The 12307-nt window shown below is 38.1% G+C and overlaps 1 protein-coding gene across 1 annotated transcript; it reads left to right on the top strand.

The window, feature by feature from the left end:
• Nucleotides 1–7042: 7042 nt before the first annotated feature.
• LOC125234229 (lysophosphatidylserine lipase ABHD12-like) lies at nucleotides 7043–8155 on the top strand. The gene has a single exon (XM_048140437.1). It carries the CDS (start codon nucleotides 7043–7045, stop codon nucleotides 8153–8155), a length of 1113 nt encoding a protein of 370 aa, XP_047996394.1.
• The last annotated feature ends 4152 nt before the right edge of the window (nucleotides 8156–12307 follow it).

Raw genomic sequence — 12307 nt, 5'->3', positions numbered from 1 at the left:
GGGATGAAAATCGGTCCACTATGTCGGGGGTTTTATTTAGTTTGTTATAGTTACCTACATTTTAAGCAGTATGAAGACAATTTAACACTAGTGTTTAAGTTTGACAAAGCCTGTTGCGGATTACTTCATTTGTATATATATTGATGTCGAAGCCTGTAGCTGATTTGTTTTATGTCTACTTGACGAAGCCTGCGCTGCTGATCACGAACTATTTTTATTATTTTTGTTTAATTATTATTATTGTATTTTGGATATATATTAAAATAAAGTATTTGGTGTATTTAACACTTACTCGGAGAATATGTAACTCTTTGTCAGATTTAATTATATAAGCGTAGGTAACCAGATGGTAAAGTTGCCCACAGAAGGTAATGTTGCCACCTTTGACGGTAAGCAAATATGGGTCTGTATGAACCTACACTACTTGTATCGGCAAGATAGGATATAAGTGCGAAAAAAATAAAGATTAACACAGCTATAAACTATAATAACGTTTTAGTCACAACAACATAAACATATCCCAACAATCGAGATCTTGACGCGTAGCGGAAAAAAAGAACTGTTTTTGGTTTCAATGTCAAAAAACAGCCAATGAATCATAGATTATAGAAACCCCTAGATTACGGGTATGTGACGTCATCACGGCACATTTTTTCCATTACGACAATATATGACTGATAGCCAACTGGGTGGCTAGCCGAATGGCACAATCGCTCACGAAACGCTCACGAAACGAAGCGCTAGTAGATATCTATCTCTATCGCGCTTGCGTATTGGCGCGACAGAGCCAGCGGCGTATCGCTTTCGTTTGGCGTCGGAGAAATGCCATTCGGCTACGGGGCCTGGTCACCAAACATTCATATAAAAAATTGAGTTGTGTCGAAGAGAAAAAGCGGTACTGTTGTAGCGGCTCGTCATCTCTTCGAGCCCCAATGAAGACCGACGATGACAGTCACTTTCGCTTTCTCACTTCTGCTACCACGTAGCACATTACCTAACTTCTGATTTGCTCATTTTAATATAAATTTCTTCATATACTGAAAGATGAACGTGATGGTCTAACTGTATGAAGAAGTCGACTGGCGCCTATACCGTGCAGTCCACATGGCTTATGACCGTATTTAGTGGAGACACCGGATCCCTTTGTTTGGCATAATGATCGAAAGTCATAATGTAATGTTTGCCAGATTATCATTAGTCATAATTCTGAAACGGTAAACTTTACAGAGTTTTCACTAAGGTCATCGATAGATAGGTTGAGATAGGTTAGGTTTGTTTTATGGAAGTCTTAAAAAGTTGTCCGTTTCTGAAAAAAAATCTAATTATGACTAACGAAAATGTGAACAAACGATACATTTATGACTTCAGATTTTATGGGAACCAATAGAGAGCCTGGAGACACGCTACTTGTGGTCGCGATCCTCAGTATTGAGGGAAAAACTTACATAATGATATGAGGTTGTTTAGATCCTACTTAAAACCTTCCGTCTATATTTTTTTCTATGTCTATGCTATGAATTATTAGAGCCTTATATTTTCCATAAACATTTTATTATACCCTAAGCCCATTCGTTGTCTGTGGGCTATAAATAATATTTTTTAATGTATGCTATTTGAAGTCACGCCAATTCTTGCGAATTTATTGTCACGATGGAAAATAGGTCACTGTGTAACCATTTAACCACAACCACGGGTTTCTGACGTTTTAGAAAAAGTCAAGAAAAGTGTAGACATATTTACCAATTTTTTTGGTTCTAGTAACCTTGTTGACTTTCTCCATACAATGAATGTCCGTTTTCACGTTATCTCGCAAGGATTTCAATGGAATAAATCAAAGATGGCGCCTGTAATGTATGGGATATCGGTTCTACATCAATTATAATACTAATAATATCTAGTATTTAGTCCATCACTTTCATCAAAATAGACCAGTTCATTTTAGATTCCATTAACTCTCAAATAGTCCTTACACCCTGGCGGGTGTTGCCTCTGCGTGTGTCCCATGATACGGGCAAGGGCAACATCCGCTCGGTGTACCCCTTACATTTCATTAAAGTGTCGAAAGGGCCTCTACGTGTTGGCTTCGGCCCCGCGCACGCCTCCCAAAGGTCCGGAATTCCATTATTCCGTGATGGGAAAGACATACAAATAATATCTGATATGTAATATCGGATCGGACGATGTAAAAACGCACTTACGCTATCGAGTGACATAGGTATTTTAAACGTGCAACTGCATTCAACTTTTTGATAAGCAAACACGTCTGCAATCGATGCCATTATTAGGTTCAGAATTTTGAAAAGTGGAAAATTACTGACTGGGTTCAGACTTGAACTCAAGGCCTTTGGATTGATACTCCAGGGCTCTGCCGACGGAGCCATTAAGACTTCAGTCATGCAGGCGAAATCCTCCAATAATCCACTTGTAAATTTATTTTAAGCCTACGTGCAATTACTTTCGCGTTTGGGGGCGCTGTTGACTTTCTCCATACAATGAGTGGAATTTTCCGTGACGTCAAAAACTACCCTTACACCGTACGTGCGTTTTCACATTATCCGATCCGATATCGGATGTAGGACCGATATCCCATACATTGAAGCCGCCATTTCTGATTTTTGCCTCTGAAATCCTTCCGACACCCGATATCGGATCGGTTAATGTGAAAACGCACTGATAGCCATTTTGTAACCAATTGCGATCGAAGACTACTTTGTACGAAACCAGTTTCAATCGAAAAATTTCAAACTTATGGTAGAGGTACTGAAAGCGGGTGATGAGAGTCATAATATAAAGTAAAGTAAGTAATCCTTTCAAAATATGATTTAACAATGGTAATTAAATATCATCATCGTCCTCCTTGCGTCATACCGGCATTTGCCACGGCTCATGGGAGCCTGGGGTCCGCTTTGACAACTAATCCCAAGATTTGGCGTAGGCACTAGTTTTTACGAAAGCGACTGCCATCTGACCTTCCAACCCGAAGAGTAAACTAGACCTTATTGGAATTACTCCGGTTTCCTCACGATGTTTTCCTTTACCGAAAAGCGACTGGCAAATATCAAATGACATTTCGCACATAAATTCCGAATAACTCATTGGTGCGAGCCGGGGTTCGAACCCACAACCTCCGGAACGAAAGACGCACGTACTTACCGCTAGGCTACCAGCGCTTCTAACAATGGTAATTAAATATAATGTAGATAATGCGATTCATCAGTCTACATAATTATATTCATCGGCTTATTTTCAGTGAATGATATTTTTTAAAGGATCCATCAAAATGACTAATAGATTTTAAAAACCTTTTAAATTAGGCCCATTTCAAAGAGAAAAATACTAATATCTGTTGCTGACGGATTAGTTAAGCTCAGATTTGATTTAAATTATATCTTAGTGGGTCTTAGCTTGAGGGTATTTATTATTAAAAGCCTAAATGATGTTAGCGTTATTTTTTGTTTGTCGCGAAAAGTGTTCGCTTTTATTCAAAATGTAGAAAATAGAGTGAAAATTAAATTATTTGAATAATTTAGAAGTAAGAGTTATGAATGATTCACGGTTATTTTCATTAGACTTATAATTGACCGGGATATAGACCGTGATTACCTTTTTCATTTTTGTCGAGCTCCCGATATTTCGACGCAGTTTCGAGTGCAGGGGAAATATTGGGAGCTCGACAAAAATCAAAAAGGTAATCAACTAATCACGGTCTATATCCCGGTCAATATAAGTCTAATTTAGAAGTAGTCTCCGTGACGACCGTGACGCTCAAAAATGTTTATAAATTCAGTTAAGTTATAGCGTAAGTAACGTATTAAAACTAGCATCGAATCTGCGCGGTGTAACATGAGGAAACCGAAAGATTTTAACTAAGGTGCATTAGGGTAATTTCGAATGACATAAATGCTCGGATAGTTCCGAAAGGGGAATCTTGATATGATGGAAATAATGGGTGAATTTTATGCGACTTTCGTAATTAGACAATTTTCGGAATTGCCCTAATGCACTTTATGTATTTCTGAGGGATAAATAAAGATAAAATGTTATATGAAGTCAAGTAAATTTCGGCAAAAAAAATTTTTTTTTGTGTATGTTTTTTTTTTTTGGATGTAATTTCGCATAAAAAGTAAATGTTATTTTTCTAAAAAAATACATTTTTGCAACGAGCTACTAGCTACTTTTTGATATCTATCAACGAGGATAGTTAGATTATGTCCGATAAAAGCGTTTTGTTCTGAGAAATAATAAGTACCTAATCGTATTTTTTTATATGCTTATAACTCTGAAAGTAGGCGAAATCCAGAAAAGGACATTTTACTCTTCTAATATGATGAGGAATACGCTGTTTAAAGTTAGGAGTTAAGTTTGCTGTTAGGAGAATCAGGCAACTGACTAATGTTGAGACAGCTCGCCTAGTGTATCATAGTTATTTTCACAGTGTAATGTCATACGGTATTCTGGTTTGGGGCAAAGCAGCTGACATACAGACTATCTTTGTATTACAAAAGAGAGCCATTCGTTCTATTTACAACTTAGGAACACGTGAATCAGTAAGAGAACTCTTCAAAGAAATTAATATCTTAACTGTAGCTTCCCAATACATTTATGATAGTATAATTTATGTTGTTAAGAATTTAGACTGTTTCACTAAGAATTCTGATATCCATAATTATAACACTAGAAACAAAAATAAGCTTGCCATAAAGAAGTTTCGTGTCCGTAAAGTACAGAAGTCATTTGTTGGGCAATGCATTCATTTTTATAATAAGTTACCTGACACTGCTTTGAGATTACCCCTCCCAGCTCTTAAGAACTACTTAAAAAAATCATTGATGTTAAAGGCTTATTACAGAGTCGAGGACTATTTGACAGACAAACATGCATGGCCCGAACCAGAAACTACAAAAAACGAATAGCAATTAAAATAATTGTATTATGTATAGAGGACACAGTTCAGATAAGAAAGCACATCAAATATTTTATATTTTATGTTGTGTAGGTAAATTACATATTTAATGATATTGAGATCCATATTATCTTTTTCTTCTGTGACAATTTGATATGTTTTCTCTGAAGAAGAACGACGTATTATTAAGCAATAATATAATTTATTGAAATTAATTTCCATAGAGTACCTAGTCTGTTCATATTCTTTGATGGATACTTTTGCATGTTAAATTGTATCTTGTTATTTAATGCATGTTAGTTATAAGATGTAATGTTTTGAAAAGAAGTTGCCCGCCGAGTTTCTTGCCGGTCCCATAGTGGATACCCCCCTCCCAACTGAGGGGGGACTGAAATCTTCTCGAGGCTGAGGCGTAGGGTTAGAGCCGGCGTAGCTTTATTTGACGTTCATATGCGCATTGTAATATGCCAACTTGAAAAATAAATATTTCATTTTCATTTCATTTTCATTAAATTATTCGGTATTCTCATCTTACACCGTGTATATTCGATGTTGCTATCAACAGAACTTTAAAAATGATGATGTATTCTGATATATGTATTATATTTGGTACTTTAGCTCTCATATCACAGAATATTTTGATGCTGACTGTAGCAATCACAGACCCATCATTCCGCTTCAGGGGCATTTTCAGAATTTGGGACCCCTCAATTAGTGAAAGTTGTTAACAAAAATTACCTAACTCGCTGTCAGTTGTCTGACGGTAAATTAAACATGAAATTTCAATAAAATATTATTTTTGTGGTAATTACATTTTAAGCGATAATCTACATTCAGAATGTAAAAAAAACTAAATTTTTAGACAGATTTTATGCTTAATTGTCGTCACAAATCTGACAGCGAGTTAATTATTTTTACACAACTGCCCCAAAAAAAAGTGAATTTTTTCAGCGTTCATATTTGTAAGTATGTATGTATGTGAGTTTCTTTGTTCCACCATAACTTCTGAATGCCATAACCGATTTAGACGAATGATATATCATTAGAATCCTTACGTCATCCCAATGAACATAGAATATGTGACGTCATAATAATTGTTAACAACTTTTGCTAATTGGGGGGACCCAAATTCTGAAAATCCCTTAGGACGTACGTTTCAGCCCTCCACACACTCACCGATTATACAGCGGGTGTTTTCCGCACGGCCCTCGCTAATGGATTCGAGTACGTCTTTCAAAAGTACAAACACGACAAAGCTGGAACTTTTATGCTTTTCCAATAATATCGGTTTTACATTTGAAAACGGCAAACAAGAATTCAAGGATTCACATAAATCAAAGTATTGCGATAAAGAAATATTGATGCTATTTAGGGATTTTGGTTCGAGATTGAAGTGTTATTTGTACGAAATACTTAATGTATTTCTATTGTCAAGTTTGGGGAGAATCTCACCACATCTCGGTCACTGGCGATCAAATATATGAAAGAGGCGCGTTCCTAGCACACATTCTAAGCTCGTGTAGGTGAACGCGTACCATGCTTGTGTGAGTGAGATATGACAGGTCGAATGTTCGCGTTTTTGACATGCGGTAACTGTGAGGTAACCGAGAGGGGGTGGGCGGCACTTTCAGCGGGGAGCGGTAGTGGCCATACTGTACGATAGTACTCTTTATTATACTGTGATCTCACTAGGAGGCTTTCTAAGAAGACATTAAACTGTACATAGACAAATTTTTAAAGCGAAAAGACATTTTGGTCTAATTCGGGGTGCGATTTTTCTTAGACTTTAAGGTGCGATCACACCGCTGCTTAAAAAACGGCGACGGTACGGAAACGCAGTGACTTTCGTATGGGGCACGTCGTGCGTTTCCGTACCGTCTGCGTAATGTCACCGTTTTTTAATCAGCGGTGTGGTCGCACCTTTACAGTTATAAATTATTTCTTTAATCAACTTCACCTTACAATAACTCTTTACTGATAGACTACAAGGCCGGTAAGTTTGACATTGTCAAGCATTCTGACTGATGTCAAATATACTTACATTGTCATAACAAAACAAGACAAATATTTGGCTCAAAAATTCTAAATTAACATTTTTTTTTGTGTTTATACTAGTAATTATGAAGTAAAACAGTTCAAATGGTGGTTGCCACATTCATAACGGCAGGTGCCTCGGTCACCGCCAGCCTCTTCATCTTCCACATCGCAGTCCTGCCGCTGCTCTTCAAATACAGCAAATTCATCCAAAGGAAAATTGTCTTCTCCAACTGTGTTAACTACCCCAGATGTGTCGACTACGAGAACCCTTCCAAATGTAACATTATCGGCGGTAGAAATTTTCAAGTGGAGTTCTTTTCTGAAGCCGCCAATCGCCCGGTCAAGATTGGTGCTTGGCAACTGATTCCCTATTCGTTATGTCCATGCAGTTGTCAAGTTAAAATCAAGCCGAATTGCAATGTACAAACTCTGCAGCAAAATGAAACTCCTATCGTTCTATACTGTCATGGGAACTCCAACCATAGGGCATCGCCCCACAGACTGTTAATGTACCAAGTATTTCAAAGCTTAAACTTTCATGTCATCACTTTTGACTATCGGGGCTATGGGGATTCCACGCGCATTCGACCGACAGAGGCCGGTGTTGTAGAAGACGCGTTCCACATGTACGCATGGATAATGGAAAATATAAAGGAAAACAAGCCGAAAGTGTTGATCTGGGGACACTCGCTCGGCACAGCCGTGGCGTCGAACCTAGTTGCAAACTTGGATAAACTAAGCGAACGGTTTAAGAAGAAACTTGTGCCGCTGCCGTACGCATTGATTCTGGAAGCCGCCTTCAACAATCTGTGCGACGAAATCGCGCAGCATCCTTTGTCGAAACTCGTTTCTTGGTTGCCGTATTACAAGGGTACTTTTCTGAAGCCTTTTCAAGATTCGCCGGAATATGCGTTTCGAACAGATCAGCATTTAAAGTCGGTTCCCGAGCTGCCGATATTGCTTATACACGCTAAAGGGGATAAGATAGTTCCGTATGAGTTGGCGACTAGATTGCACTGGGATATAAAGGAGTCGCGGTTAGAAGGCGGAGCACCTATCATGTTGCACCCCTTTAGTCGCGGACAAGGCCTGGGTCATAATAATATTTGTGAAGCCGAAAGTTTACCTCAAGTTGTTACAAAGTTCATGAATGTTGTTGAAACTTACCATTCTAACAAACCGTCAGAAACCATCGAACGTGAAGATATTTCATAAATTATTGTTTTTTTTTTAAATTAAATATCAAAATATTTACTTCTGTCGTTATTATTTATCGCTAACTGGCAATATTGTCTAATAAACGTATATTTATTACAGCTAAACAGTTACTTAAAAATTGATTGGGACAAAAATTATGTCTGATTTTGTTTCCCATCTATCCGGTCTGGTAATAACTTATAATATTTATTCAATAAATTAAAAAGTATACTACAAAATTAAATTAAAAATACATGCAAAAATCTTAAACTAACTTAAATTATAAATGTTCTAAACTATATCACCAATAATCAACTAGGATAACCCAATGCCGTTTACGCTAGCAGCATTTCCCCGTTGTGGCCGCTGTATCGTCAGGGCAATACGCTGCTAGGGGTACGCGTCAGCCCTGGGGTCCCCTGCGGTGTCCACCAGCCGAGTCGACAGAGCTGCAGAGCCCTCACAAAGGCCTTCATGTCTACTGAGCAAGGGCCCAGAGCGCCGCAAACTCGTAGTCCTTATGTAAGGACGAGGATTTGCGGCGGGCTCCGGTTGCCAAGTTCGTATAGAACTTAGGCAAAGTGGTAACAGAAGGGAGGTGCTTAGAGGTTGAATAAGGGTAAATTAAATACACGGTCTATATAATTTGAATTTAACTTTAGGTATAGGTAATCGGTGAAATAACCTTCAAATTGTAAAATACATTCCAATGTGGTTGTGACACATATATATATAATTATATAAGTGCAAAGTCGCTGGCCTTACTTATCCTACTGGTCACCAAACACAAATATGGCAAAGGGAAAATGAGCATAGTTTGAAAATTATAAGTTCTAGCTATATACTTCCAAAGACAGTATATTGTAGAGAATTTTATAGAGAATATACTTCTTTTAGACGTTATTGTTGTAGCTTTTACGGTTTTCATGGAAATATAAAAAAGCTGAAAACAGGGATACAAAAGTGGGGGGAAGGAGGGGAAACATTGACACCTCGGCGTGTTTCTACTTCTATTTTTTCTTATAACCCTATAAGCTAAATACATGCCAAGTTTCATGCTTTCTGCCAGACGGGACTATACATTCATACTATGTAATGCTCTGTTAACGCCCCGCACTAATACGGAACAAGGCATAACAAAGGTTATAATCGTATCCGCCACTTCTATTTGTATAAAGTAGGTATGATTTCTTAAAAAAAAATATCTAATCCGTTAACCCTGTAATGTCCTCAGAAAATGGTCAAGTCTTGACCCATTTACTCCTACATTCTTCATCTATTTACCCACGGCAATCGACTGTAAGAAGACTAATCATCGCCACGCCGTGCCAAGGTACATTATATATCGCAATCGCTAACGATTCGTAGCCTAGCTCTCTCTATCTCTCTTCTGTAGTGGCGCGACAGAGCCAGTGTGCGTAGTAGGGTTGCAAAAAAACGTTTTTTTTTTTGGCTTGAAAAAAAAAAAAACATGAAAAAAAAACCGTGAAAAAGACAGTTTTTTTCTGGAGTATATTTTTTTTCTCAAGTACAAAATCTCAAAATTTGCAAAGTAGTTAAATACTTCTATGCAGTTTTTTAAACTTAATGTTAACTATTAAACGAATTTAATGAAATAACTTTGATTTCTGGTCTTATAAAAGTAACATTTACGAAATCTGTAGTTGGTAGTTATCACTATTTTCTGTTGGCAACACCACCGCCTCTCCACGCTGCACGCCGCATCGGGGATTCCCCAATAAACGTTTGTATACTGAATGTTAATCGAAATTAAAATGTACGTTTTTGTTATTGAAACACGTTTCAACTCACGAAAAACCGTTATTGTCGAATTATTTGTTCATCTGAAAAAAAACATATTTAGAAAAAAAAAACAATGGTGCTCGTTTTTTTTCATAAATTTAAAAAAAAAATTGTTTTTTCTTTCTATTTGCAACCCTAGTGCGTAGCTGAATGCACAAACGCTCACGGTAATATCTCTTTCTTAGCTATCTATCTCTATCCCTCTTGCGTATTGGCGCGACAGAGCCAGACTACCTTTTTGCTGCGTTTCGTTTTCGTTTTGCGTCGCAAAAATGCCATTCAGCTACGGGGCCGTTTTCGATCGCCACGTAGCACGTAGCATCACAGTATAATAAAGAGTACTATCGTACAGTATGGCGACTCCCGCTCCCCGCTGAAAGTGCCGCCCACTTCTCTCGGTTACCTCACAGTTCTGTTACCGCCTGTCAAAAACGTGAACAGTCGACCTGTCATATTTCACTCATACAAGCATATTACGCGTTCACCTACACGAGCTTAGACTGTGTGCTGGGCGCCTCTTTCATATATTTGATCGCCAGTGTCCGAGATGTGGTAGCGTTAAGTGGCCCTTAGACGGCGTGCGAACTCGCATGCGATTTTAGTTACATTGCGGGCTGTTGAGGTGACATACCATTTTGCACAGCCATCAAATACCGCAATGTAATAAAATTAGTATGCGAGCTCTCGTACCGTCTAAATGGGCCCTTAACGATTGCCACCTCGGCTAGGCTGGTTGTATAGGCGAGTAATGAGTTGTGCCGTCAATTTATGTGCCGACCCCAGCCTTCGATGAAGACATAAACGCTGGTTATGAAGGCTCCCGCCTATAATATCCCCTACTTTCACAACTACTTATCCCACGATTCTTACACCTATATAATAAGCTTTATCTTCCAACGCTACAGTTGTTTCTCCTTTGACTTTATAATATAAGATAAGAGTTTTAGAAAGTTTGAAATAAATATTCTGTTGTTATTGTTCCTCACCGCCTCTACGGCGGTTGCAAGACATATTGTAAAGCGTGCTTTGCTACACATTTTAGATTGAGTGGTTGCAAAATTGTTCAGCGAGATTACACGTCAGCCGTGTTTCTGGATTTAATGTAGAAAATGTCTTGAGAAGTTACGGCAGATAAAAATGTAATGGATTCTCTGCCTCAGCTGTGTAGGGCTAGGTTTATGATTAGGTACTATCAGCTGCAAAAATGCATGGCGAATTTATCAATGAATTCAGTCATAATTTCTTCATGCACTTCTGCAGCTGATGATAGTACGTAAGATAGTATAGGTTGTATTGTATCACAAAAGAGCAAAATTATATATTTACGGCAAGAGCGTACATTGGTTCCTAAATGAAGCAAAAGGATTCTACAATAGAACCCTGAGCGTTAGTGAGGGATTGTATAATATAAAACTGAGCGTAGTGAGGAATTCGAGTGTTAGCATGCTAAGTGGAAATTATTTTTGTCATATCTAATGATTTTCACATTACTTTTGATATGAGGAAATTATTATGTTAAACATTAAGAAAATACTGACCGAATGGTGGCCGCTATCGGATGTAAGAAGCGCCTGGCATCCGTTGGCTCGTTGGGTGGACGACATTCGAAAAACTGCGGGGCACTTCTGGATGAGATTAGCCCAAGACCGGGATAAGCGTACACGAAGGGAGGCCTATGCTCAGCAGTGGCCGATTGATGGCTGAAATGATGATGATGATGATGATGAAGAAAATACTTAACCTAAAACAAAGTATCTAACAGAGAAACGAGGTTCACAAGTTGTATTAAAAAAAATCGCACTTTTCTTGCCTCCTATCAGGAAGTTGATTAGTCATCTAAACTTCTAAATAATAAAATGTGTTATGACACGAATAGCCTTTCAGAGTTTCCTTATGGCATCAATTCTTTCGCTCGTAAACGTCACTAAAACTCACTCCAAGGTTATAACAATAGACTCCCATAATTGTCAGTTCAATAAACGCCATAAGATACCCTTTACCCTGAAATACTTATGACTTGCGAACAGAAACACAATACCGATCTCACTAATTTACACCCTCTCCCGGTAATACGGGCAGTGACTAGACGAAATGTAATACGAAGGGCTTCTGGTAGATTAAATAATACTTTTCCCCTCACTAGCTCGGAAACACGTGTATTGTCCTTCAATACCAGCGGGTAAAAACGTATTTTATCCACTAGTGGGTAAAGTAATTTGACCTTGAATAAAGTCAAATTAACTGCTTTAAAATTGATAAAAGTAGGTGAATCTAGTAATAAAGATGATTTACCACCTGTGTAACTACTGGAAGCAGTGATAAACGCATTTTTTGCGCTGTAGTTTCCTCGCTATAGTGAGGGGAAAA

Source organism: Leguminivora glycinivorella, chromosome 15, assembly GCF_023078275.1.
Source record: "Leguminivora glycinivorella isolate SPB_JAAS2020 chromosome 15, LegGlyc_1.1, whole genome shotgun sequence".
Taxonomy (NCBI): Eukaryota; Metazoa; Arthropoda; class Insecta; order Lepidoptera; family Tortricidae; genus Leguminivora; species Leguminivora glycinivorella.
This window is presented reverse-complemented; position numbering and strand designations above follow the sequence as displayed.